The following is a 27976-nucleotide window of genomic DNA, read 5'->3' on the forward strand; positions in this document are numbered from 1 at the left end:
GAAAATATGCTCAAGGAGTTTAAAGTCAAAAGGTAGATGAGAGATAGGTTGGTAGTTGGATAGAGTGTTAGGATCGAGGGAAGGATTTTTAAGAATAGGGGAGACAAGGGCATGCTTGAGGGCAGAGGGGACAGTGCACATGCCACAATGTGGGTATGGCTCACTGCCATTTCTATGATGGGTACAGTGTATACAGTGCAAACAGTCCTATGGGTCCATGGTCCTACATCACACACATTGCACCCAGGTTCAAATACGTACCTCTCCGGAGTCCCGAGTCAACAATGCAGCTGCGGGGGAAAAGTCACTGGGAAAATGGCTGACGAACCTGTGGAGTAATGTTTAAACATCGGTACATGACGGGTGCAGCATTTCCGGAGATCTGTGCATGCACTGTAGACTCTGGCATAACACCAGAGTTTACGGTGCCATAGATAGGACGGGTTCCACACACAGTCTGCACACGGCTCTCCTCCTCCGTTAATCCACCCCTAGTATAGTTCACAGTACAGGCAGCATGAATACATTCGTTATGTGGAAATTAAATGACCCTTTCATGCCTAGAAATTAGAGTGGGTAATCAAAAGGAATACCACCTAAGTGGTTAACTGGCGCTAGATGAGGGGGTTCACCACAGCTGCTAAACAACAAAGGGTTGGTCAGACCCAACCGGTAAATACACAAAAAAGCAAGGTAGCGCTAATGGTCATAAATGTGGAAATTAAATGACCCTTTCATGCCTAGAAATTAGAGTGGGTAATCAAGTCTTCTGAACGTGTTTGGAGTTAGAATACCGTCACTTGTAGGGTTCAATGGCTAGAATAACAATAGCAGCATTTTGAATTATATGTCTGGCACGGTGGTGGACTCCTCCTAAAAGAATTGGATTGTGGTCAGATTGATCGACAATTGTCATGTCAAAATGCAATATGTCAACAAGGAGGACATGTTGACATGAAGAACTGGCGACAAACCATCCCTGGTGATCTAGTAATGTCTTAACGTCTCCTGTTGGTGGTTGCAGCTCCAGCAGTCACTTAAGGAGCAGTTTCGGTGGCGTTGTCCCTGCCGCGGTGTATCTGTGAGTATTCTACCCCCTATTCCTAATCCTAACCTCTATCCTTAAACAACCCCATCCCGCTACACAGCCTAACCTTTCCGAGAGTGCTTAACCCTAACTGTCGACATCCTCAGAACATTGCATTTAACATGGTGATATTTCATGTGTCGGCATTGTGAACATGTCAACATGTTGAGGATGTGGACATGGTACTTGACAATGGCCCAGATGCATCATCGCTTGGAAAGTGATAAAATGGAGAGTGAAAAAGTACCAGCCAATCAGCTCCTAACTTCCATGTTACAGGATGTGTTTGAAAAATGGCAGTTAGGAGCTGATTGGCTGTTAATTTTTCACTCTCCATTTTATCACTTTCCAAGCGATGATGCATCTAGCCAAATATGTTGAACTTTGTAAATATCAACATGGTTACTGTCAACACTCTGACTAGATATCCTAGGCGGGATAACTCTTCAAATAAACACTAATATTTTGGGCATATCATCTGCCATCTTGCTAGATATTATGCAGGGCTTTTGGTCTTTTTTATGTGAGAGGGCAGCGGGTTGCGGGGGACGGGGGCAGTTGCTTGCCCCCACTCCCTCGGTCGGCGGCGGCATTGCGGCGGGTCCCGAGTGCGGAGGGGCTTGCATCCGTTGGGATTCAGGCCCCTCCAATCGCGGCACGGAGCGGCGCCGGGCGGGAGCCAATCAGGGCTCGCGCCCGGTCAGCCAATCAGGACATGCCGCGATGAGCCAATCGAGGCTCGTCGCGTCATAGCTCCGCCCCCTCCCAGCGTCTTATAACAGACGCGGCGGAGCGGGAGCAGTCAGTCGGCGCCGGGGACGGAGCAGAGAAGAGCTCCAGAAGAAAAAGAAGAAAGAAGACGGCGGCGGTGCCCGGGAAGCGGCAGAAGCGGCGGCGGCGACGACGACGACGACGAGAGCGGCCCGGAAGCGGCAAAAGAAGACAGAAGAGGTCACAGCTGGAAGAACCTGTCTACGCCCGGGAAGAGGACGAAGACGTCGGAACGGCCAGGACAGAGGAGCCCACCGGAAGTCCCGGCGGAGAGTGCCGCGGTGTGTGGGAAGCGAAAGAGCTAACGAAGCTCCCCACCGCGGCCTCTCCCAACGGCCCGGTAAGCGGCCTCGCGCCGAGCCTCCTACCACTAGACCACCGGGTGTTCGGGCACTAGGCCCGTGGGCATGGTCAGGCCCTCTCGGCCTGTGGGTAGTTAGTCGGGCCCCTCCGGCCCGTGGGCACCGAGTCGGGTCCTCCTGGCCCGTGGGGCATATTGTTGAGTCCTTGTGGCCAAGTGGGACGAATAAGGTGACCCTGGGTATTAGGCCCAGGTCACCCAACGGGCGCCAGTTAGGCGGGCACTAGGCCCGGGGCGCAAGCCAGGCACTAGGCCTGTGGGGCATTAGGGTATTACAAGGTGACCCGGTAACAGACCCACCAGGGGAGGAGAACACCATCGGGCTGTTGACCTAATAGGTGGAACCCCGTGCCTTGCGTACCTCGACGAGTGTGCTGTGCGGCCGCTCGGCGGGGTGCGCTGTAGGTGAGGCGCGGAGGGTCGGCTGACCCTCGCGTCGGGTGTACGCTCCCAGGTGGGTAAGGACCGTGGGGAGTGGGGCCTCACCAGGAGGGGCAGCAGAACCTGTGACGGACCGGATGACAAGGTACTCCTCATAATAAATGTATTCGCATTTGAACTTGCACTTGCTTCACCTGTTAGTGATTAGGAGACGTAGCCGGCCCAATAAGTTGTAGTTTCTAACAATTAGGCTCAGTTTGTTGTTAGCCGTTGTTTAGTTGTAGGGAGGTTGCTGTCGTCCTTTTTCCCCAGGAGCGGAGGGGCGCTTCAAGCAAGCTGACAAGATTGCCTGCGTAAGTACTAATTGTGAGTTGTGTATTTGTCCGTGTCGAGCACCGGTTGCAGGATCCCGCTAGGCCTAGCGGACCCGCTCACACCTCGGTGCGCAAGTGCCAATAGGTGATGATTGGGTAGCTGAGGCCCATGGGCCGATGATGACATTCACCTAATCGGTGAACGTCGCAGCTGCCCCGGTGTGCCACCTATTCCCTGGAGGGAACCAGTGGCCCCGCAGTAAGACTGTTTCTTGTCCTTTTCTAGCCGTCGAGTTCCGGCTGGGCCACGGCGGGGAGGGCTCCGAAGAAGCGACCCCAGAAGCCCAGGTTGAGGGCAGCGCATAAGACGTATACAGAGGTAAGCAGGGATTTACTTGCACGGGCGCAGACTTCGTACCATATACTGATCCGCTTACATTTGGCGTAGTCGGCAGGATCCTGAGAAAAGATGGATCAGGAAGTGGAACGTCCGGAGGATGAGGATAACGAGTCCCCCGAGGAGACGAAGGACGCGCCTCGAGACAGGGTACCCATTGGGGCGGCCCTTACCCACCTCGATAAGTTCGATGGACGGAATATGCCCTTGACAGAGTGGATCGAGCAGTTGGAAACTACGATCGACCTCTACCAAATTCCGAGGCGGATCCAGGTGAATTTGGCTTTGAAGGTTCTGACTGGCGATGCCCGCAAGACCGTGCGAGTACGCCCCGAGCGGCTACGGAAGAACCTGGCCGATGTCTTCACCATCCTGAAAGGCGTGTATGGGGAGAAGGCCACCACCACCACCCTGAAGAAGCGTGTGTTCGCACGGGTTCAACGGGAAGATGAGACGATCTCCCAGTTCGCGAACGCGATCCAGGAGTACATGAGCGAGATCCAGACGAGAGAAGATGAGGACTTGATGACAGGGGACCCGGATTCCACCTTGCGAGGTATTTTAATTGGTGGACTGAGGAGCAGGTCCCTGCGGAACTACCTCCAGGATAAGATCGACGGGGATGGCGAACTCACCTTCTTCGAAGTATTAGGGATGGCGCTGAAGAAGGAGGAAAATGCGGAGCTTAGTTCCAGCGCCGTGGCCGCACCACCCACCCAACCGGTAGATAGGGTCCGAACACCAGAGGTTAGTCCCCTGGAAGGATGTATCAAGGAGTTAACCACCACGCTCCTTCTCGTCCAGGACGAAGTGTCCCAGTTGAGGCAGCGGGTGGAACGGGCCGAAAACCGTGACGCCGACCCTGAAAGGAGGAGCTGGGATGACGAGGACCGGCCCAAGGAAAGGAACCCTCGGAAAAAAAAGGAAACGGAGACCGCCGGACGTCGAGGAGGCGAGGGGCGCTCGAGAGGACCCCGCGAGCTGGTGTGTTGGGAATGTGAGGAGCCTGGACACTTCGCTCGGGATTGCCCAGGACGCCGCTCCGGACGGGAGGGGCGTAGGAGACCTTTAAACTAAGGTCCCTCGCGGTAACGGGACAATCCGCGGGGGAAGGCGGCGCGCAAGTAGACGTCGTCAACTCATCGGACTTGTTCGGTGAGTGTCCCACGGTAGTGGCAAAGCTAGGAGGGAGGGATCAACGTTGCCTTTTGGATACCGGATCCCAAGTGTCCACCATGTCCGAGAAACGGTTTAGGGAAGATTATGCCCATCTCACGACCACCAGCGTCGGAAATTGGGTAACCCTAGTGGCCGCAAACAACCTCCCCATTCCCGTGACAGGTGTCGTGTGGATTGAGGTGGAGGTGTATGGGCAGTCCCTTGGGAGAAAAGGGTTCGTAGTGGTGAGTGGCGAGGAGTTTCACCATGGGCCGGTGATTCTGGGGATGAACATCCTACGGAGTCTAGATCGAGTACTTGTACACGATAAGGGCCCCCAGTACTGGAAGTACCTGGGTGTACAGAGGCCGGTGCAGCAGGCTTTCCAGAGGGTCGTCCAGCAGAAGGAGGAGACCGCCTCTATAGAAACCCTGCATCCTCTCGGCTTGATCAAGACGCGATATAATCAAAGGGTGAGGGTTCCGGCGAGACAGGAGGTGGTCCTGGAAGTACCCATCCGTGCACAGCAGCGGTTAGAAGGGAAGGAGGTTGTGATAGAGCCTTGTTGGTTCCGACAAGTGGAGGCCGGGTTGCTGCTGGCCCGAACCGTAGCGGTCGTACGGAATGGTACCGTACCCCTATGGGTGTGCAACCTGGGAAACTCTCCAATTAAGATCCCGGGCAGGTCAGTGCTGGCCCATCTAGAGGCTATCCCCGAGGGTGGTATTGAACCCGGCCCTAGGGTTACTTTAAAGCCAGACGCATGCGAGCCTTGGACGTTGGCCGTCGCCCTCGAGGAAAAACAGGAACCCACCGCGGAGTGGAACGGGGACGTGATACTGAACCAGATGGACGTATCACTGGAGGGCCTTAGTACCGCCGAGGTGGACCGGGTAAAGCGCATGTTGTGGGCACGACAGAAGTCGTTCTCCCGCAGCGAGGAAGATTTTGGGCACACGACCGAGATAGAGCATGAGATAAACACCGGTGACAGCCTGCCCGCTCGGGAGCGCTATCGGCAGATTCCCCCGAAGCTGTACCAAGAGGTTAAGACCATGATCCAGCAGATGTTGGCCAACGGCGTCATCAGGGAGAGTAAGAGCCCATGGGCTGCCCCCATCGTGCTGGTCAAGAAGAAGGACGGGACGATCCGATTCTGCGTGGCCTACCGGAGGTTAAACAGCTGCACCGTCCGGGACGCTTATCCCTTGCCCCGCATTGAGGAGTCGTTGGCGGCCCTGGGGAAGTCGCGCTTCTTCTCCACCTTGGATCTGGCCAGTGGGTACTGGCAGGTGCCCGTTGCGGAGAAGGATCAGGCGAAGACGGCGTTCGTGACGCCCATGGGGCTTTTTGATTTTTGTCGAATGCCCTTCGGGCTCTCCATTGCACCGGCCACGTTCCAGCGCCTTATGGAGCGCTGTCTCGGGGACTTGAACTTCGAGGCAATCCTCATTTACCTGGATGATATCATAGTGTTCGCCCCCACCCTGGAGGAACACTTGCAGAGGCTGGAACAAGTGCTCCAGCGATTGGAGCAATACGGCCTCAAATTGAAGCCAAGGAAGTGCCACCTCCTGAAGTCCAGCCTGGAGTACCTGGGCCATGTAGTCTCAGAGGAAGGGGTGTGGCCCACCCCCGATAAAATTGCCGCAGTCCAGGAATGGAAGACCCCGGGCAACGTGACGGAGGTGAGGGCGTTTCTGGGGTTGGTGGGCTATTATCGGCGGTTCATTCGGGATTTTGCCAAAATTGCCGGCCCTCTGCATGGACTGTTGCGAGGTGTTGCCACGGATGTGCGGAATCGGGCAGTGGCGTGGGACCAAGCACAGGAGGTTGCCTTCACGGGGCTTAAACAAGCCCTCACCCAGGCACCCGTGCTGGCTTATGCGGACTTCGATAAGCCATTCATATTATACACCGACGGAAGTCACCAAGGCCTGGGGGCCGTCCTCTCCCAGTTACAGGAGGGCCAGGAGCGAGTCATCGCGTATGGGAGTCGGAGTCTCCGGGAGTCAGAGCGGAACCCTGACAACTACAGCTCGTTCAAGCTGGAGTTGCTGGCAGTTGTTTGGGCGGTCACCGAGAAGTTTGCAGAGTACTTGACCGCCACCGACTTCGAAGTGGTCACGGATAACAGCCCCCTGTCACATCTGCATACGGCCAAGTTGGGCGCCCTGGAGCAGCGTTGGGTAGCCCGCTTGGCCAAGTTCTCCTTTAAGATTCGATACCGGCCGGGTAAGGCGAATGCCAACGCAGACGCCCTGTCCCGCTATCCGGTAGGGCTACCTATGGGGCCCACGGATGAAGAGAGAGAGGGTCAGGAGATGCCTGACCTTACCCGGATGACCCCCAGCCCGAACGGGCCCAAGGCAGCACGCGGGATTCTTCTACAGCAGACCTTGCCGGACTGGGCTACGGCCCAAGGGCAAGACCCGGAGGTGCGGTATGTACGGGGGTGGAAGGAGCGGGACCACTGGCCGACCTCCGCGGAGAGGCTGCGGCTTAGCCCGTGGGGCAGGAGGCTGGTACGTCAGTGGGAACGACTGGCCGTACGAGGAGGGGTGTTGTGCCGCCAAGCTTACCTCGAGCATGAGCTCCGGAAAGTATGGCAGGTGGTTCTACCCCGCGAGTCGGCCCGTGGCCTGGTGACAGAGGCCCACGAAGAAGGCGCCCATTTTGGTACAGAGAAGACCCTGCAATGGGTCCGCCGACAGTATTTCTTCCCGGGGTTGCAGACCCTGGTAGAAAGCGTGTGTCAGACCTGTAGGAGGTGTGCAGTCACCAAAGGTGGCGAACAACGGGCACCGGTGCAGACCATCCGGACCACCAGACCCCTGGAGCTCCTCATGGTGGACTATGTTTTGATCGGAGAGTCGATGCGTGGGTGCCAGTATGCCATTGTCATGACCGACCACTTCACCAAATTCACAGTGGTTGTCCCTACAAGGGACCAGACGGCCGACACGGCGGCTAGGGCCATTGTGGAGCATTTCGTCCGGCGGTACGGCTGCCCGGAGCGCCTCCATTCGGATCAAGGTGCGTGCTTCCAGGGGCGGGTGATGGAGCGGTTGTGTCGCACCTATGGCATGAATAAATCAAGGACCACCCCGTACCACCCCCAGGGGAATGGGGCCTGCGAACGATTCAACCGGACGTTGCTACAAATGCTGAGGGTCCTGGAGGCTGACAAGAAGCGACGTTGGCCCGACTTCGTTCCAGAATTGGTGTGGGTCTACAATAACAGAGTGCATCGGACCACTGGGTTCTCGCCGTATTTCCTGTTGTTCGGCCGACCTGAGAAGGACCTGCAGGACCTCGATCTGTCTCTACCGGCGGAGGAGGAAGAGTGGACACACAGTGGGTGGATTGAGGAACAGAAACGCCGCCTGACGTTCGCCCAGGAGGTGGCAGCGGGGAACATCGGGTCCAACCTGCACCCCAGCCCCGGGAGGTCACTAGGAGGACCGTTCGCGGAGGGGCAAAGAGTGCTAGTCCGCGAGAAACGTCCTGGGAACAAGTTGAGCGAACGGTCGGAGGTGATGCCCTACGTTGTGCAGCGGCGAGTGTCTCCTGACAACCCCGTCTACGAAGTAAAGGCCGAAGACGGGAGTGGGCGTGCCCGCACCTTACATAGGAACATGCTGCGTCCCTGCCTATTTGAGGATCTGCTTCCCCTGGAGACAGTCTCAGGGAACACTCCGGACCCGGAGGAGGATGATTGGTGGATGCCGCCGCCGGAAGGGGTCCCGGGGACTCCACCATCGGGAGAGTCGGCCGGGAGTGAAGAACTGGTGACTTCGGTGTCAGAAGTTCCCGTCCCCGCCTCCGCAACCCTGCCCAGGCGGTCAACGCGAACTACCCTTGGGGTGCCGTCCCCCCGTTTTGCGGACCCAGATTTTGAGTGGGCCGCAGCTCGCATTTTTGTAGGGACTACAAAGGAAACAGGGGGGGGAAATGTGAGAGGGCAGCGGGTTGCGGGGGACGGGGGCAGTTGCTTGCCCCCACTCCCTCGGTCGGCGGCGGCATTGCGGCGGGTCCCGAGTGCGGAGGGGCTTGCATCCGTTGGGATTCAGGCCGCTCCAATCGCGGCACGGAGCGGCGCCGGGCGGGAGCCAATCAGGGCTCGCGCCCGGTCAGCCAATCAGGACATGCCGCGACGAGCCAATCGAGGCTCGTCGCGTCATAGCTCCGCCCCCTCCATGCGTCTTATAACAGACGCGGCGGAGCGGGAGCAGTCAGTCGGCGCCGGGGACGGAGCAGAGAAGAGCTCCAGAAGAAAAAGAAGAAAGAAGACGGCGGCGGTGCCCGGGAAGCGGCAGAAGCGGCGGCGGCGACGACGACGACGACGACGAGAGCGGCCCGGAAGCGGCAAAAGAAGACAGAAGAGGTCACAGCTGGAAGAACCTGTCTACGCCCGGGAAGAGGACGAAGACGTCGGAACGGCCAGGACAGAGGAGCCCACCGGAAGTCCCGGCGGAGAGTGCCGCGGTGTGTGGGAAGCGAAAGAGCTAACGAAGCTCCCCACCGCGGCCTCTCCCAACGGCCCGGTAAGCGGCCTCGCGCCGAGCCTCCTACCACTAGACCACCGGGTGTTCGGGCACTAGGCCCGTGGGCATGGTCAGGCCCTCTCGGCCTGTGGGTAGTTAGTCGGGCCCCTCCGGCCCGTGGGCACCGAGTCGGGTCCTCCTGGCCCGTGGGGCATATTGTTGAGTCCTTGTGGCCAAGTGGGACGAATAAGGTGACCCTGGGTATTAGGCCCAGGTCACCCAACGGGCGCCAGTTAGGCGGGCACTAGGCCCGGGGCGCAAGCCAGGCACTAGGCCTGTGGGGCATTAGGGTATTACAAGGTGACCCGGTAACAGACCCACCAGGGGAGGAGAACACCATCGGGCTGTTAACCTAATAGGTGGAACCCCGTGCCTTGCGTACCTCGACGAGTGTGCTGTGCGGCCGCTCGGCGGGGTGCGCTGTAGGTGAGGCGCGGAGGGTCGGCTGACCCTCGCGTCGGGTGTACGCTCCCAGGTGGGTAAGGACCGTGGGGAGTGGGGCCTCACCAGGAGGGGCAGCAGAACCTGTGACGGACCGGATGACAAGGTACTCCTCATAATAAATGTATTCGCATTTGAACTTGCACTTGCTTGACCTGTTAGTGATTAGGAGACGTAGCCGGCCCAATAAGTTGTAGTTTCTAACAATTAGGCTCAGTTTGTTGTTAGCCGTTGTTTAGTTGTAGGGAGGTTGCTGTCGTCCTTTTTCCCCAGGAGCGGAGGGGCGCTTCAAGCAAGCTGACAAGATTGCCTGCGTAAGTACTAATTGTGAGTTGTGTATTTGTCCGTGTCGAGCACCGGTTGCAGGATCCCGCTAGGCCTAGCGGACCCGCTCACACCTCGGTGCGCAAGTGCCAATAGGTGATGATTGGGTAGCTGAGGCCCACGGGCCGATGATGACATTCACCTAATCGGTGAACGTCGCAGCTGCCCCGGTGTGCCACCTATTCCCTGGAGGGAACCAGTGGCCCCGCAGTAAGACTGTTTCTTGTCCTTTTCTAGCCGTCGAGTTCCGGCTGGGCCACGGCGGGGAGGGCTCCGAAGAAGCGACCCCAGAAGCCCAGGTTGAGGGCAGCGCATAAGACGTATACAGAGGTAAGCAGGGATTTACTTGCACGGGCGCAGACTTCGTACCATATACTGATCCGCTTACATTTACACCACACCTTTCAATCTCTCACGAATCCTCTTGTCCCCTCCTAGCCACCCCCCCCCACTCAACTCCCATCTCCCCCTATTCCTCCTCCTGTTTCTCCCATCTCCCCCTATTCTACTCCTATTTGCTCCCATTCTTCCATAAACTGCTATTTATTATTGTCCTGACCAGAGGCAAATATGCAGTAGAGTGGATATATTTTGCAGTTACTGACACATTTTAGGCTGACAGTACCAACACAAACATCCAAGTGCGCCCCTAGGCACGGGCCTTAATGGGAAGCAGGTAGCTTCCCGATTGATGGGATCCTGGTGGTCAATATAACAATGCTGGGATACTGAAGGAGGATGCAATGCCGATGTCTACATACAGACATTGTTCGGGGTGCCAGCATCACATTTACGACAGCCAGCACCAGCATCCCGACCGTCCTCACAGTGGGACGCGAAGGGGGGGGGGGGGGGGGGGTGTTCGGTTTAGGCAGGAAAGTTAGGATTAGGGACCGGGGAGACAGGGTTAGATTGAGGCACTTAGAAGGGGAGGTTAGGGTCAGGCATCAAGCGGGAAGGGTTAGGCTTAGGCAGCGGGAAAGGGAGGGTTAGGGTTAGCCACAAAGCGGGAAGGGTTAGGGTTAGTCACCCACAAGGGAGGGTTAGGGTAGGGAAAAGGTTAGGGTTAGGAGGATTCATGGGAGTCTATCGGGATTCTAATGCCCGGGATGCCGCTGTCGGTATACTGACAGCCGGCATCCCGTCCACCGGCAAAACATACTCACTTGTCTAATGGGAAATGCCACTGACTCCCCCCCCTGACACACCAACCGAGTTTTGTCTCATAGCAGTCTCAAAGTATTGGGACCATGTCACCAGAGCTCTCTTACAGGCACAGCTATCCTGCATACATATACAGAAATGGATAGCTACTTGGATCGTTATATGAACATTTGGGTCAAATACCATCTGCATTCTTCACTACGAGGAGAATTCCAGCCATCATTAACCTGTACTTGGCTCTCCTACATATTCTTCCTAGGCAAGAGTGCAAATCCCTCTGTAAGGCAACCTGCCTGTGCTACTCACCCGGGAGTACAGGAGCCCACACATCACTTTTATGTGTTTTAAAATGCACCCTCCTCTGCACAGATTGTGCCCTAGAGCACCTTCATTATCTGTAATGCCAGTAAGTGAGAATAGTGCCCCGATGGGACCTTTTTGCCTCGTAGAAAAGTAGAGATGTGTTACATGCCGGGCAGATCGAGCCTGGTGTGGGTGAGCTGCCAGCGGCTGTTCCTCACTCCATTTGCAGCGTCTAAGCCAGCAATGACCATAGAGGGTTAGGGGAGTCCTTGTAGTACGGGTGTGGTGCAGAGAGCCAGGTCGCTGGTCCTCTCGTGCCCTATAAAGACTCTTTTTCTGCGCTAGGGAAACACAAGGGGAGAGCAGATTCTTCCTAACTCTCAGACTTGGAAGATTTTACACGGCTGCTCATTCGGCCAATAGGAGCACAGAACGCAACCCTCTCAGCATCCAATCACAGCACAGCCGGCGTCGTATATAAGAAACTTCGTCGTTTTGTTTAGCTTAGTGACTTGTCGTTAGGACGTTGCTGTATTTTGCGCTAACATGGCAGAAACTGCACCAGCCGTCGCCGCTGTCCCGCCATCAGAGGGCGCAGCCAAAAAGAAGAGACAGCCGAAGAAAGCCGCAGGAGGAGCCAAGAAGAGCGGCAAGTCTTCAGGTCCCAGCGTCTCCGAGCTGATCCTAAGGGCCGTGGCCGCCTCTAAGGAGCGCAGTGGAGTTTCTCTTGCCGCCCTGAAGAAGGCTCTGGCTGCCGGAGGCTACGATGTGGAGAAGAACAACAGTCGCATCAAAGTGGGGGTGAAAGGATTGGTGACCAAAGGAACTCTCACCCAGGTGAAAGGCACCGGCGCTTCCGGCTCCTTCAAGCCCAATAAGAAGCAGCTGGAGAGCAAGAAGGCCGCCCTGAAGCCCAAGAAACCAGCGGCAAAGAAAGTGGCCAAGTCCCCGAAGAAGCCCAAGAGAGCTCCGAGTGCAGCCAAGAGCCCCAAGAAGGTGAAAAAACCCACAAAAGCGGCTGCTGCCAAAAGCCCAAAGAAGCCTAAAGCCGTGAAGCCTAAGAAGGCGGCGAAGCCCAAAGCAGCCAAGAGTCCGGCCAAGAAGGCAGCGAAGCCCAAAGCCGCCAAAAGCCCGGCCAAGAAGGTAGCTAAGCCCAAGAAAGCTGCGGCCAAGAAGTGATGGAAGAGCCGCCGTAGCAGCCTCGCTTCCTTGTTATCCCCCCACCCTGTCCCGGCAGAGCTGTAGGCGCACGGCGTACAGATATTGAGTCACTACATTACGTTACAGTTCAGCAGTGTCTCCGTGGGATTTTTGGTTGCTTATTGATAGGTAACGCAGGGTTATTTATTAGCGCTACTGTAGCAAGACTGATCGGGAAATAATACCTGGATGTCCTGCTTCCTACCTCAGGCCGCTCACAATAGCGGCATGCTTCCTTCCTGTGTACTCGAACACTCACCATTCCCTGTGGTGAACAGTCTGCAGGGTAGCTGCTGAAAAGCAAGTATCAATTTAATGTTTGTTTGCACTTTCTGAGAACACTAGCTACACAATAACAGGGAGACTGCTTTACCAGAAAGAGAACCTCCAGTAGAGACAAATAGTTCTGTGCAGTTTCTATCAGAGTAGTTGGCTAGTAAGCTTCCCTACTTATTAATTGTTCAAGAGGTCGTTGTAACAGAATTATATATAAACTACACTTGGAGAAACATTCACAGCTGTGCCTTAATACCCTATGCTTGAATTTTAGGACATGTATTGTGTCAGCATGTCATCGTTATAATACAAGTTACGTTTTAACTCAACATCTTTTCAAGAGTACCCCGCTACAGCACCTCCTGCGCACGCTATGCACGGTATATTACACCTACATCCTTCAGAATTTTTCATAAAACAATATCGAACCGATTCCACCCGGACACAAGGAGGCATCATCCAAATGGACAGAGGCAATTATGCTGCTGCCTTTTTCCATTCCAGATTGACTAGAATTCTAGATATATATGGTCTATGCATTGTAAATGGCAACTTCTGGCGTCTTATATTTGAATATCCAGCGGGACTTTGTAGATGGGAAAGAAGTGTATTTCTATCGTTAGTATTGTGGATCTGACTAACAATACGCTTCCCTCGAAAAGCAGCATGTTCATAAAGCTCATTTCAGGAGTACTGTAGGTGGCCCTTAAAAGGGCCTTTTGTTAGCGTGTTTCGGGAAAGGAGATCAGCCAAAGAGGAGCCAGATCTTAACCTCCAAAACCATACAGAGTGCGGCCTTGGCGCTTGAGAGCATAGACCACATCCATAGCGGTCACAGTCTTCCTCTTGGCGTGCTCGGTGTAAGTGACGGCGTCCCGGATCACATTCTCTAGAAAGACCTTCAGCACCCCACGGGTCTCCTCGTAGATGAGGCCAGAAATGCGCTTCACGCCACCTCTGCGAGCGAGACGGCGAATGGCTGGCTTCGTGATGCCCTGGATGTTGTCCCGCAGCGCCTCCTTTCCCGAGTCCCTTACCACCTTTGCCTCTTCCTGACATCTTCAAACAGCTTGCGAGTTGCAATCAGTAAGAATGAGTTGATCGCCTCACAGCAGCCCTTTATTAAGAGGAAGGGCGGACCTGATGGGGGACTTAGAACTCGGAGAGGAGGAGACCTGGGTAGTCCGCCTTTTCTGACTTAGCACACCGCAGGACAGTGGCAGCTTTCTCTTCGTCATCTCTATTCATTTCCGTGAACAGATATATAAATGTAAAAAAAAAAAAAAAAAAAATTGTATCCATTTGATCCCACATTTCTAGGGTAAAATAGGAAAAGAAGGTTTTACACCTATAGTCAATTAACGAAAAGTAGTGACATTTCATTCTCCCTGAAATGATAAATAATATATTTTCCAAATACATATATAGTGTTTATCACTATTAAGTCGGACCCACACCAGCGCCTTGGGCTAGGAGCGCGATTCATCGGACTGGCCCAATGAGAGACGAGCTAAATTCGGCGGGTCAAAACAAGTTAACCGGAGTGGACAATTCAAATCCTGGTAGGGGAACACTCCCCCAATGGCATGCCGCTTCTGATGTGTCCCTCGCTACAAGTATTCCTGGCACCCAGGCTCGGTTCGCTTCGATCTCTAATTAGCGAGCGCCAGCGTATCAGCTATGTTCTCTCGCCGTCTCATAATATTGTATATTAGGTGTAAATAATAATAGTATGTCAATTGGGTCAGCTGAACCGTACCTTAGCGCTCAGCCACATTGCGACCCGGATCACTACTACTCCTCAAATAACCATTGAAGCCGTTTTTACAGCAACGAGCATAACTGGTACGTGTGCGCCTAAACGGGAACCCTGCTGTGTGATGTCATAATGGACTAGGTACAAGCAGGGGCACCGCAGTTTGCATCCCGTTGTTACTTTTGCAACGATATCATAGTAACACAGGTCATCTTGAAGACCGACTTTTAACCACCTGCTTATCAAGATTATGATACAGTAGTAGCGATATTAACAATGTAACAATCCAGTTTGTATCACTTGAGCCAGACAGAAAATTATGTGCTAGTCACACAGCAACTACACGGGCAGTGTTTCTGCTGCTCTCTGGCTTTTTAGAAGCCCTGGCATCTGTAGCTTTGACGAGTTCTGTAGAAATCTGATCTACGTCTGGAACGTGTTTTACAGTACATGAGAGCGGAGAGAATGCCGCTTTGCACGCAGTAATCATCAACAGGGGGGGGGGGGTCTCCTGTACTAGCTCGCACACTAGAGGGGAGTTCCCCAGCATCCGACTAACAAGATGCACATGTATAAGGAATGAAGAAACTACAACACAGCCTAGATTACTGTGATTCAGTCAAATTCAGGGAGACAGGACACAGCGCAAATAATAAGTTACAGCCCGATTAGCGAGGAGATGGGTGGCTCTTAAAAGAGCCTTTGTGTTCGTGTGGGAGAGGAAGGGGAGATTACTTGGCGCTGGTGTACTTGGTGACGGCCTTGGTGCCCTCGGACACGGCGTGCTTGGCCAACTCTCCCGGCAGCAGCAGGCGTACGGCGGTCTGGATCTCCCGGGAGGTGATGGTGGAGCGCTTGTTGTAGTGAGCCAGGCGGGAAGCTTCCCCCGCAATGCGCTCAAAAATGTCATTGACAAAGGAGTTCATGATGCCCATAGCCTTGGAGGAGATGCCGGTGTCAGGGTGCACCTGCTTCAGCACCTTGTACACGTAGATGGCGTAACTCTCCTTCCTGCTCTTCCTACGCTTCTTTCCATCTTTCTTCTGGGTCTTGGTTACGGCCTTCTTTGAGCCCTTCTTGGGCGCCGGCGCGGACTTTGCTGGTTCAGGCATTTCCACCACTCACTTCTTCTACACACAGCAGGGAGAATCTGTGCCGTACACCGCCCGGGTTTGCTCTATTTATAGGCATCTTATGCAAATGAGGCTTCAACGCTTCTGGTAAAAGTGTAGGGTAAGTATAAGCTAAGTATAGGGTAAAAGTGTCACGTGACGCTGAGTGGTAGCTAACACCCCCCCCCCCCCCACACACACACACACTACATATTGCGGATTGGTCTGTGGATAAACTCGAGCTGCATTGGTTCATTTGTAAGCAAACCAATCACAGAGCACGCGGTAGACCCACTCTGAGTGTATATATAGGAGGAGGGCGGTACTAAAGGTTCACATTTTCTCTCAGTTTGTTAGAAGGAATTATTTGTTTTGTGAACTGAACATGTCCGGCAGAGGCAAACAAGGCGGCAAGACCCGGGCTAAGGCCAAGACTCGCTCATCCCGGGCCGGTCTCCAGTTCCCAGTCGGTCGCGTTCACCGTCTGCTGAGGAAAGGAAACTATGCTGAGCGAGTGGGAGCCGGTGCCCCGGTCTATCTGGCCGCGGTGCTGGAGTATCTGACGGCTGAGATCCTGGAGCTCGCCGGAAACGCCGCCCGCGACAACAAGAAGACCCGCATCATCCCCCGCCACCTGCAGCTGGCTGTGCGCAACGACGAAGAGCTCAACAAGCTGCTCGGTGGGGTGACCATCGCCCAGGGAGGCGTTCTGCCCAACATCCAGGCCGTGCTGCTGCCCAAGAAGACCGAGAGCCACAAACCGGCCAAGAGCAAGTAATGTGAGGCTGGCAGCTTCCACCACCGAAACGATGTACCCGACACACAACACAAAGGCTCTTTTCAGAGCCACCCACGTCTTCCCAGGAGAGCTGTGTGTACTGTCATTGCTTGTGTTGTAGCGATATCTGACGGGCTAGCCGCGCTTTCATCTCCACATCCCGTCCATACAACCGCTAAAGGTATAGACGCTCCCTTACCCTTTAGGAGCCCTGGTCTGTTGTGGTGAAATCTAAAGATAGTCTGAATATTCCCTTTGCAATAACTGCATGCTGCAAATGAGGCCCCTTCCGCTTATAGGAGTGGGAAGCTGATCCGTGTAAAGTATATAAGGAGAGAAACCATATTCTCTCTCCGTGTGACGTAACAAAGCTAGGATGAAAACAGCTGCATTACATACAAATATTTGATAATTGAGAGAAATATCCTCTTATCCCAGCTGAAGAAAACAATTTTACAAGGGAATCTAGGCGGAACACTAGTAACAATGTACTGTCGGGTGAACCAGCCCGTCCAGATATTTAATTATTTTTGATAGTCAACATTCCATTATTCACTTTGCGGCTTGCTTATCGTATTATATATGTAAACTTCATAGACTTGGCCTGTCATTTGAAGCTGCTATGGGTGGAGAGCGGAGGATTCATCCGCATCCTGTTACTCTGACACTGAGGGGTGACTTATGCTGCAGCTCGTTTAGAAAGACTTGGTGGCTCTGAAAAGAGCCTTTGGGTTGTTGCGTGTATAGGAGTGCCGAGTTTCTATGCCCTCTCCCCTCGGATCCTGCGGGCCAGCTGGATGTCTTTGGGCATGATGGTCACCCTCTTGGCGTGGATGGCGCACAGGTTGGTGTCCTCGAACAGCCCCACCAGATAAGCCTCGCTGGCCTCTTGTAGGGCCATGACGGCGGAGCTCTGGAAGCGCAGGTCAGTCTTGAAGTCCTGGGCGATCTCACGCACCAGACGCTGGAAGGGCAGCTTGCGGATCAGCAGCTCAGTGGATTTCTGATACCGGCGGATCTCGCGAAGAGCAACAGTTCCAGGACGATAGCGGTGAGGTTTCTTCACGCCGCCGGTAGCTGGGGCGCTCTTCCGGGCAGCTTTCGTTGCCAGCTGCTTGCGGGGAGCTTTCCCTCCTGTAGATTTGCGGGCGGTCTGCTTGGTCCTGGCCATATTTCCACACAGATCTGACTTCTACCAAGTAGAAAAAAGACTGAATAGCCAACAGCCGGCAACAACTGTATTTATGCACAGAGCTGCTTTGTGATTTGATGAGTTAAACACGCCCTTCATCCTGGTTGGTTTCGGTGAAGAAGCTGTAAGTTTCATAAAGCCCGCCAAGAATTTCTGTTTCCTCTATTGTTTATGTGAAGTTTCTAACGGCCCGGCCTCGAGGTCTTTTCACGGTATAGCAGCCCCGGCCCCAGTACACATATACCAAACGTAATCACACACAGTGCTGCTGAATAGCTGCAATAGCCGGGGATAAAAAAATATATATATATATATATATATATATATATATATATATATTGTGTGTACAGAATATAATCCTTACAAGCCCTAATACCAGGGAAATGATAATATGGGATGGCAGGTAAACTAGCAAACAACAACAGCAAAAGCAGCACAGCTTAGATCAAAACAGCGGCGTATAAAATAAAATAATCATTTGATCATTAAAACATGAATGTTAAATCTAAAGCTGCTCACTTTAATGTAGTCAGAACTCCTGCGTGTGTGAGAAACGATATGATACTAATGGGAAACAGTATTATAGTATGATACAATTGTAACTACTCTATTGAAACATTGCTGGATACAATCTGAGCAAAAGTATCAACTTAGACCGCAACCTCAACCTCGTGAATCTGCTAAACTACATGAAGAGAATATAAGGCTATATATTTAGTTTCAAAGGGGGTTCTACATCTACTCAGAGGAAATTAAAATCCTATAAAGTACTAAAGGCCCTGCATAGCAATACCCTTATTGTTTTATTTTATTACTGGGTTTTTTTTTTTCCTGTATGCCCATTTAACTATTGTATATTCATTTCAATTGTTCTTGTAAAAATAAACTTTAAAACATCTGTTAAAAGTTGTATTTATGGTAATTAATCGAATGTAAGACTCTGAGGAATAAACAGATTTAAAACCAGTATATATTCAACTGAATTTATGTGACATAGCAATTATCTATCTATCTATCTATCTATCTATCTATCTATCTATCTATCTATCTATCTATCTAATTGTATTGGAACTCATTGAAATACCCGTTTGTATATGTACCACACGAAAATGTAAATTATTGCTGTTAAATACATCGCATAAAAAAGTATACACTGTATGTGATAATGTCTGGAAACAATCAAAAATGTTTAACGTAAAAAAATCATTCCAGATCGATGGTAGCATGAATATTCCTCTTATTCATGCTACTACTTAAAAAAAATGATGCCCTTCACCTAGGGCATCTCTTCTGGCAGAGATTAAGGGTCATCCTGACAACATGGCACCAGGTCATTATAGATCCTACACCCAAGAATAGGCCCACAGCGTTACAGTTGGCAGGATTGATAAAAGTGGAAGTACCTGCTTTGATTTGCCAGCTCACTTGGATTGCCTTACATTGTGGCTGCTATAGTTTGGTTGGATAGGTGGATGATTTGTGGTCAGCCATCCACTCTCCGATTTCCATAGCCAATTGTATCAGAAATTGCTTCTTTAAGACGAGATCCAGGATCTCATCTCTTTTCAATGACTGTGGATCTTCCACCCATCGTTCCACACAATTGCATCAACTGGGTGGCATATACCGAAATGTGAGCTAGAAACACCTTGAAGATAACCAAGAACATTACACAGCACAAATGTTTTATCACAGTGATATGTGGAATTGAAAGGAGTCATCTCAGGAAACCCACATACTTTAAGAAGAGGTTCCATTAATCCGGTTGACAGATGACCAGTGGGATCTGGTCCATGAATTCAGCCTTATGGTCCAGAAGTTACTTTCATATGGTGTGCATACATGAAATGCAATGCTCCATGTTGAGCAACTTTCTCATGCTTAAGTACAATTGCTTGTGGCACAGCAATGCATCTAAATAACTTTGTTGCACCATTGCTCCACTCCTCGGGTGACCGTTATCTTTGATCTTGGCCTGCCATTTGCCTGCTGGCTAGCAGTTGTGTTCATTTTTTTTGTCCTCTTCCACACCTTTTCATCTGCTCCTGATTCGCCGATTCTTCTCCTTGTTCCTCCCATGTCCCATTGATAACCCTTTGTGTCTCGTCACTTTAATTCTGCCTTTTATTTTTACATTCCACTCATTTGTCCAATCTTTATCTATTCCTCCTTCTGCCTTTTCTTCCCATCTCCGATTATCTCCTCCCTTTTCTTATCTTACACTACTCTTCTCCCTGTTCCAACTTTTTTCCCTTCATCACCCTTATTTTTCACCTCATTTCTCCCATCCCTCACACTTTACTCATACCCTCCTATTTCTACGTCCCCCTTATTCCTACTGTCTCCTCCTGTTGTCCACCCTACTTCCACTACCACCCCCCTACAAATAAAACACACACACACACACACACACACACACACACACACACACTACAATGTTTCTCTTTTAAATGGTTGCAGTACTGGGGGAACTGTGGTCAAAATCGTGAATGTAAGTAAGATGGGGAGTGTTAGGGTTCGACTGCAGGAGGTTAGGTTGTGGTTAGGCAATAGTGGCAGGGTTAGAGATAGGCTGTGGGAGGGGAGGGTTAGGATGTGGGGAGGGAGTGTTAGGGTTAGGAACAAAGAAGGGGGGTAGGTTTAGGCTACAGGAGGGATATGTTTAGGAACTAAGGAGAAGGTGAGGGTTATTATACTTACCTCTCCCCTGTCGTGATTCTCAGCATCGGGATGCCGCTGATGGTCTTCTGACCACAGTCATCCCAAATGCGGGCCTCCCGTATGTTTTCCGAGGTCAGTATCATGCAGTCTAAGGGAGTTAATGATTTGCAGGACCACAAGCTAAACCTTATATGTCTGGGACATTGCATGAAGAAAATACAAGGCTACTGTAGATTTGGATTATATAAAGGGGCTTTTCTACTACTCACTGGAAACGAAATAAAAAAATTAAAAAATAAAAACAGAACCTTATTGTTCTACTATAATCACTGAATTTGTATTTATGCATATGTATCTCATTTATATCCATTTTGCTTGCTATTGAAAAAAAAAAAACCTTGCACTTTAAAAGAATTGAGAAAAGTTATATTTATGATAAAATAATAGAGTTTAGGCTCTTAAATGGGACCATAGGGATTTAAGGACAATATATATCTATCATAGTTTATGTGAAATAATAATAAAAACAAACCTAATTCAATAACAATCACTCACCTCTTCTGATGGTGCACCACGCCAACAATGTCTGCTCCAATTTGAGTGTGCCACTACCCATGACTCCTCATTGTGCTATTACTTACCGCTGAGAAATAATTAGTAATATGGGGAAACATGTAATCAATGCGCACATTCCATAGTAAAATGGAACAGGGCCTTCCCGCCTCTTCAACTGGGTCAGTTTTTATGTATGTATATATTTATTTATTTATTTATTTATTTATTTTTCTACCATCCTTGGAGACGCAGAAAGCCACTGGTGTGGCACAGATCCAGCTCCGTGGTCCCCCTACCTGCTCTGGAGTTTCTATGCAGACTCCCACCGCTCTAGTGCCCTACTCCAGCCTGCCATCATTGGTTGGGGGTGAGGTTCAGACCTTGATGGTACTTGCTGCTGGCCCACGCCCTCCATTTTGCAGTCATCAACTCTGTTTGTCCACATCTCACGTCCATCCTCATGTGCCTTCCATTCCTCTATGGCGATCATCTTCTCTCAACACTGCTCTTGACCTGCCCTAGTCTATATCTGTGCTTTCCATCACTGGTCAATGCAGTTGAACTCTGGTCTGTTAATCTGCGTTGCCCTTCTTCTCACAACTTTGCATCCACAGTGGATCTCTGCTGACACAAAGGGGGTAATTCCAAGTTGATCGCAGCAGGACATTTTTTGCAGTTGGGCAAAACCATGTGCACTGCAGGTGGGGCAGATATAACATTTGCAGAGACAGTTAGGTTTGGGTGGGTTATTTTGTTTTTGTGCAGAGAAAATACTGGCTGCGTTATTTTTACACTGCAATTTAGATTGCAGATTGAACACACCACACCCAAATCTAACTCTCTCTGCAAATGTTATATCTGCCCCACCTGCAGTGTACATGGTTTTGCCCAACTGCTAAAAATGTCCTGCTGCGATCAACTTGGAATTACCCCCAATGTTTCCCCCAGAGGTTCTGATGCTCCGTTCCGCAGCCGCCTTTTCTCCAGACCAGGCATTCCCAACCACGGTCCTCAAGGCACACTAACAGTGCAGGTTTTAGTGATATCCATGCTTCACCACAGGTGACTTAATTAGTAGCTCAGTTATTTTGATTTAACCATCTGTGCTGCAGCCTGGATATCACTAAAACCTGCACTGTTGGTGTGCCTAGAGGACCATGGATGGGAATGCCTGCTCTAGACATTCAGCCTCGTGGTCTCTGCATATCTTTCGCCTGCTATCCAACAGTGAGGTTCAGTGCTGAAGCTGCAGCAACTGCTTTTATCACGGTAGTACATTTGAAAACGTAAGATTAGTTGAACCATTGCTCCTCAGGTGACTGTTGTCTCTCATCTTATTCTGCAAGCTTCATCATTTTATTTTATTTCCCAGAACTATTGTGTGCAAACATGTCTATCATCCATTGATATGCCGAAAATAGTATCCACTTTTTTACTCTGCAATCAGTAGTTGCCATGTAACAATATATATCTTCTTCTTCCTCCTTCCTCCTACCCCTGTTTTTCCTCGTTTCTTCCCTTCCTCTCACCTAGCTCAATTACAAGAGGTCTCTCTACTTGTCCCACTATACATTCCTCTCTATTATTCCTGTATCCACCCCCCCACCCCCCAATGTTCCCAAATATTCCTACTGTTTCCCTCTATTTTTAGGAAAGTTCCGATGTCCTCTTTTAAAAATGACAAAGTCTCATACTTTGGCATTTTTAAAAGAGGAATGGTAATGGGAACAGATCACCATTGCCCTCACTCTGACACACCGATCTTGCATAAATATACATTCATGTCTGTATGGGTCATTTTATAAACATTTGGGGAAAATCCCACCAACATTCTACACGACGGGGAGAATCTCACACAAGCAGGGTTAACCTGTGGCTGACTATGCTGGGTATCTCTCTTTTGTCACAGTAACTAGAGTTCCTAAACAAGACTGCCAATACGTTGTGAGGCAACCTGCCTGTGCTAGCCACCCGGGTGTACAGGAGCCCAGCCATCACCTTTATGTCTTTGAAAATGGTGCATCCCCTGCACAGACTGAACCCCAGATCACCTTCGTTACATGTAGTGCCAGGGGGACAGAAAAATGCCCCAATCAGACGTTTTAGCCTCGCAGAAAAGTACAGATGTGTTACATGCTGGACAGATCCAGCTTGGTGTAAGTAAGCTGACAGGGGCTGTTCCTGGGTCTCTTTGCAGCGCCTAGGCTAGCAATGGCCGTATAGGCCTAGGGGAGACCTTGGAGTACTGGTGTGGTGCAGAGAGGCTGCACGCTGCTTTTCTCATGCCCAATAAAAGACTCTTTTTCTGCGTTAGGGAAACACAAGGTGAGGGCAGATTTCCCCTTACACTCAGACAGGGAAGGGTTTACAAGGACTGCTTATTCCGCCAATGAGAGCGCAGAACGCACCAGGCTCAGCAGCCAATTACAGCACAGCAGGCACCGTATATAAAAGACGTCAGAGAGCGGCTTGTGCTGTATTACCATTTGTTGGTTAAAGTGACGTTGAGCTAACATGGCAGAAACTGCACCAGCCGTCGCCGCTGTCCCGCCGTCAGAGGGCGCAGCCAAAAAGAAGAGGCAGCCGAAGAAAGCTGCAGGGGGAGCCAAGAAAAGCGGCAAGTCTTCCGGGCCCAGCGTTTCCGAGCTGATCTTAAAGGCCGTGGCCGCCTCCAAGGAGCGCAGTGGAGTTTCTCTTGCCGCCCTGAAGAAGGCTCTGGCTGCCGGAGGCTACGATGTGGAGAAGAATAACAGTCGCATCAAAGTGGGGGTGAAAGGATTGGTGACCAAAGGAACTCTCACCCAAGTGAAAGGCACCGGAGCTTCCGGCTCCTTCAAGCTCAATAAGAATCAGCTGGAGAGCAAGAAGGCCGCCCTGAAGCCCAAGAAACCAGCGGCAAAGAAAGTGGCCAAGTCCCCGAAGAAGCCCAAGAGAGCTCCGAGTGCAACCAAGAGCCCCAAGAAGGTGAAGAAACCCACAAAAGCGGCTGCTGCCAAAAGCCCAAAGAAGCCTAAAGCCGCGAAGCCCAAGAAAGCGGCCAAGAAGGCGGCGAAGCCCAAAGCAGCCAAGAGTCCGGCCAAGAAGGCGGCGAAGCCCAAAGCCGCCAAAAGCCCGGCCAAGAAGGTAGCTAAGCCCAAGAAAGCTGCGGCCAAGAAGTGATGGAAGAGCCGCCGTAGCAGCCTCGCTTCCTTGTTATCCCCCCAAAGGCTCTTTTCAGAGCCACCCACCCTGTCCCGGCAGAGCTGTAGGCGCACGGCGTACAGATATTGAGTCACTACATTACGTTACAGTTCAGCAGTGTCTCCGTGGGATTTTTGGTTACTTATTGATAGGTAACGCAGGGTTATTTATTAGCGCTACTGTAGCAAGACTGATCGGGAAATAATACCTGGATGTCCTGCTTCCTACCTCAGGCCGCTCACAATAGCGGCATGCTTCCTTCCTGTGTACTCGAACACTCACCATTCCCTGTGGTGAACAGTCTGCAGGGTAGCTGCTGAAAAGCAAGTATCAATTTAATGTTTGTTTGCACTTTCTGAGAACACTAGCTACACAATAACAGGGAGACTGCTTTACCAGAAAGAGAACCTCCAGTAGAGACAAATAGTTCTGTGCAGTTTCTATCAGAGTAGTTGGCTAGTAAGCTTCCCTACTTATTAATTGTTCAAGAGGTCGTTGTAACAGAATTGTATATAAACTACACTTGGAGAAACATTCACAGCTGTGCCTTAATACCCTATGCTTGAATTTTAGGACATGTATTGTGTCAGCATGTCATCGTTATAATACAAGTTACGTTTTAACTCAACATCTTTTCAAGAGTACCCCGCTACAGCACCTCCTGCGCACGGTATATTACACCTACATCCTTCAGAATTTTTCATAAAACAATATCGAACCGATTCCACCCGGACACAAGGAGGCATCATCCAAATGGACAGAGGCAATTATGCTGCTGCCTTTTTCCATTCCAGATTGACTAGAATTCTAGATATATATGGTCTATGCATTGTAAATGGCAACTTCTGGCGTCTTATATTTGAATATCCAGCGAGACTTTGTAGATGGGAAAGAAGTGTATTTCTATCGTTAGTATTGTGGATCTGACTAACAATACGCTTCCCTCGAAAAGCAGCATGTTCATAAAGCTCATTTCAGGAGTACTGTAGGTGGCCCTTAAAAGGGCCTTTTGTTAGCGTGTTTCGGGAAAGGAGATCAGCCAAAGAGGAGCCAGATCTTAACCTCCAAAACCATACAGAGTGCGGCCCTGGCGCTTGAGAGCATAGACCACATCCATAGCGGTCAGTCTTCCTCTTGGCGTGCTCGGTGTAAGTGACGGCGTCCCGGATCACATTCTCTAGAAAGACCTTCAGCACCCCACGGGTCTCCTCGTAGATGAGGCCAGAAATGCGCTTCACGCCACCTCTGCGAGCGAGACGGCGAATGGCTGGCTTCGTGATGCCCTGGATGTTGTCCCGCAGCACCTTCCTGTGGCGCTTAGCGCCTCCTTTCCCGAGTCCCTTACCACCTTTGCCTCTTCCTGACATCTTCAAACAGCTTGCGAGTTGCAATCAGTAAGAATGAGTTGATCGCCTCACAGCAGCCCTTTATTAAGAGGAAGGGCGGACCTGATGGGGGACTTAGAACTCGGAGAGGAGGAGACCTGGGTAGTCCGCCTTTTCTGACTTAGCACACCGCAGGACAGTGGCAGCTTTCTCTTCGTCATCTCTATTCATTTCCGTGAACAGATATATAAATGTTAAAAAAAAAAAAAATTGTATCCATTTGATCCCACATTTCTAGGGTAAAATAGGAAAAGAAGGTTTTACACCTATAGTCAATTAACGAAAAGTAGTGACATTTCATTCTCCCTGAAATGATAAATAATATATTTTCCAAATACATATATAGTGTTTATCACTATTAAGTCCGACCCACACCAGCGCCTTGGGCTAGGAGCGCGATTCATCGGACTGGCCCAATGAGAGACGAGCTAAATTCGGCGGGTCAAAACAAGTTAACCGGAGTGGACAATTCAAATCCTGGTAGGGGAACACTCCCCCAATGGCATGCCGCTTCTGATGTGTCCCTCGCTACAAGTATTCCTGGCACCCAGGCTCGGTTCGCTTCGATCTCTAATTAGCGAGCGCCAGCGTATCAGCTATGTTCTCTCGCCGTCTCATAATATTGTATATTAGGTGTAAATAATAATAGTATGTCAATTGGGTCAGCTGAACCGTACCTAAGCGCTCAGCCACATTGCGACCCGGATCACTACTACTCCTCAAATAACCATTGAAGCCGTTTTTACAGCAACGAGCATAACTGGTACGTGTGCGCCTAAACGGGAACCCTGCTGTGTGATGTCATAATGGACTAGGTACAAGCAGGGGCACCGCAGTTTGCATCCCGTTGTTACTTTTGCAACGATATCATAGTAACACAGGTCATCTTGAAGACCGACTTTTAACCACCTGCTTATCAAGATTATGATACAGTAGTAGCGATATTAACAATGTAACAATCCAGTTTGTATCACTTGAGCCAGACAGAAAATTATGTGCTAGTCACACAGCAACTACACGGGCAGTGTTTCTGCTGCTCTCTGGCTTTTTAGAAGCCCTGGCATCTGTAGCTTTGACGAGTTCTGTAGAAATCTGATCTACGTCTGGAACGTGTTTTACAGTACATGAGAGCGGAGAGAATGCCGCTTTGCACGCAGTAATCATCAACAGGGGGGGGTCTCCTGTACTAGCTCGCACACTAGAGGGGAGTTCCCCAGCATCCGACTAACAAGATGCACATGTATAAGGAATGAAGAAACTACAACACAGCCTAGATTACTGTGATTCAGTCAAATTCAGGGAGACAGGACACAGCGCAAATAATAAGTTACAGCCCGATTAGCGAGGAGATGGGTGGCTCTTAAAAGAGCCTTTGTGTTCGTGTGGGAGAGGAAGGGGAGATTACTTGGCGCTGGTGTACTTGGTGACGGCCTTGGTGCCCTCGGACACGGCGTGCTTGGCCAACTCTCCCGGCAGCAGCAGGCGTACGGCGGTCTGGATCTCCCGGGAGGTGATGGTGGAGCGCTTGTTGTAGTGAGCCAGGCGGGAAGCTTCCCCCGCAATGCGCTCAAAAATGTCATTGACAAAGGAGTTCATGATGCCCATAGCCTTGGAGGAGATGCCGGTGTCAGAGTGCACCTGCTTCAGCACCTTGTACACGTAGATGGCGTAACTCTCCTTCCTGCTCTTCCTACGCTTCTTTCCATCTTTCTTCTGGGTCTTGGTTACGGCCTTCTTTGAGCCCTTCTTGGGCGCCGGCGCGGACTTTGCTGGTTCAGGCATTTCCACCACTCACTTCTTCTACACACAGCAGGGAGAATCTGTGCCGTACACCGCCCGGGTTTGCTCTATTTATAGGCATCTTATGCAAATGAGGCTTCAACGCTTCTGGTAAAAGTGTAGGGTAAGTATAAGCTAAGTATAGGGTAAAAGTGTCACGTGACGCTGAGTGGTAGCTAACACCCCCCCCCCCCCCCCCCCCACACACACACACACACTACATATTGCGGATTGGTCTGTGGATAAACTCGAGCTGCATTGGTTCATTTGTAAGCAAACCAATCACAGAGCACGCGGTAGACCCACTCTGAGTGTATATATAGGAGGAGGGCGGTACTAAAGGTTCACATTTTCTCTCAGTTTGTTAGAAGGAATTATTTGTTTTGTGAACTGAACATGTCCGGCAGAGGCAAACAAGGCGGCAAGACCCGGGCTAAGGCCAAGACTCGCTCATCCCGGGCCGGTCTCCAGTTCCCAGTCGGTCGCGTTCACCGTCTGCTGAGGAAAGGAAACTATGCTGAGCGAGTGGGAGCCGGTGCCCCGGTCTATCTGGCCGCGGTGCTGGAGTATCTGACGGCTGAGATCCTGGAGCTCGCCGGAAACGCCGCCCGCGACAACAAGAAGACCCGCATCATCCCCCGCCACCTGCAGCTGGCTGTGCGCAACGACGAAGAGCTCAACAAGCTGCTCGGTGGGGTGACCATCGCCCAGGGAGGCGTTCTGCCCAACATCCAGGCCGTGCTGCTGCCCAAGAAGACCGAGAGCCACAAACCGGCCAAGAGCAAGTAATGTGAGGCTGGCAGCTTCCACCACCGAAACGATGTACCCGACACACAACACAAAGGCTCTTTTCA

At 51.2% G+C, this 27976-nt stretch overlaps 6 protein-coding genes across 6 annotated transcripts; 4 read left to right on the forward strand and 2 right to left on the reverse strand.

Annotated features, from left to right (window-relative positions):
• Positions 1 to 11748: 11748 nt before the first annotated feature.
• Positions 11749 to 12466, forward strand: LOC134934974 (histone H1B-like). The gene has a single exon (XM_063930293.1). It carries the CDS (start codon positions 11795 to 11797, stop codon positions 12425 to 12427), a length of 633 nt encoding a protein of 210 aa, XP_063786363.1. The 5' UTR covers positions 11749 to 11794; the 3' UTR covers positions 12428 to 12466.
• Positions 12467 to 15211: 2745 nt separating this feature from the next.
• Positions 15212 to 15592, reverse strand: LOC134934975 (histone H2B 1.1). The gene has a single exon (XM_063930294.1). It carries the CDS (start codon positions 15590 to 15592, stop codon positions 15212 to 15214), a length of 381 nt encoding a protein of 126 aa, XP_063786364.1.
• A 385-nt stretch (positions 15593 to 15977) lies between these two features.
• On the forward strand, positions 15978 to 16370 carry LOC134934453 (histone H2A type 1-like). Its single transcript, XM_063929892.1, has one exon. The coding sequence runs from the start codon at positions 15978 to 15980 to the stop codon at positions 16368 to 16370; it is 393 nt and encodes a 130-aa protein (XP_063785962.1).
• A 760-nt stretch (positions 16371 to 17130) lies between these two features.
• LOC134934977 (histone H3) lies at positions 17131 to 17541 on the reverse strand. The gene has a single exon (XM_063930295.1). It carries the CDS (start codon positions 17539 to 17541, stop codon positions 17131 to 17133), a length of 411 nt encoding a protein of 136 aa, XP_063786365.1.
• A 5477-nt stretch (positions 17542 to 23018) lies between these two features.
• LOC134934454 (histone H1B-like) lies at positions 23019 to 23937 on the forward strand. Its single transcript, XM_063929893.1, has one exon. It carries the CDS (start codon positions 23293 to 23295, stop codon positions 23935 to 23937), a length of 645 nt encoding a protein of 214 aa, XP_063785963.1. The 5' UTR covers positions 23019 to 23292.
• Positions 23938 to 27518: 3581 nt separating this feature from the next.
• Positions 27519 to 27911, forward strand: LOC134934456 (histone H2A type 1-like). The gene has a single exon (XM_063929894.1). It carries the CDS (start codon positions 27519 to 27521, stop codon positions 27909 to 27911), a length of 393 nt encoding a protein of 130 aa, XP_063785964.1.
• Positions 27912 to 27976: the final 65 nt, after the last annotated feature.

Source organism: Pseudophryne corroboree, chromosome 6, assembly GCF_028390025.1.
Source record: "Pseudophryne corroboree isolate aPseCor3 chromosome 6, aPseCor3.hap2, whole genome shotgun sequence".
In the NCBI taxonomy this organism is placed as follows: Eukaryota; Metazoa; Chordata; class Amphibia; order Anura; family Myobatrachidae; genus Pseudophryne; species Pseudophryne corroboree.

Excerpts from the sequence above, each read along its gene's own strand:
- LOC134934974 (XM_063930293.1), top strand. The coding sequence starts at position 11,795 with ATGGCAGAAACTGCACCAGCCGTCGCCGCTGTCCCGCCATCAGAGGGC.
- LOC134934975 (XM_063930294.1), bottom strand. The coding sequence starts at position 15,592 with ATGCCTGAACCAGCAAAGTCCGCGCCGGCGCCCAAGAAGGGCTCAAAG.
- LOC134934453 (XM_063929892.1), top strand. The coding sequence starts at position 15,978 with ATGTCCGGCAGAGGCAAACAAGGCGGCAAGACCCGGGCTAAGGCCAAG.
- LOC134934977 (XM_063930295.1), bottom strand. The coding sequence starts at position 17,541 with ATGGCCAGGACCAAGCAGACCGCCCGCAAATCTACAGGAGGGAAAGCT.
- LOC134934454 (XM_063929893.1), top strand. The coding sequence starts at position 23,293 with ATGGCAGAAACTGCACCAGCCGTCGCCGCTGTCCCGCCGTCAGAGGGC.
- LOC134934456 (XM_063929894.1), top strand. The coding sequence starts at position 27,519 with ATGTCCGGCAGAGGCAAACAAGGCGGCAAGACCCGGGCTAAGGCCAAG.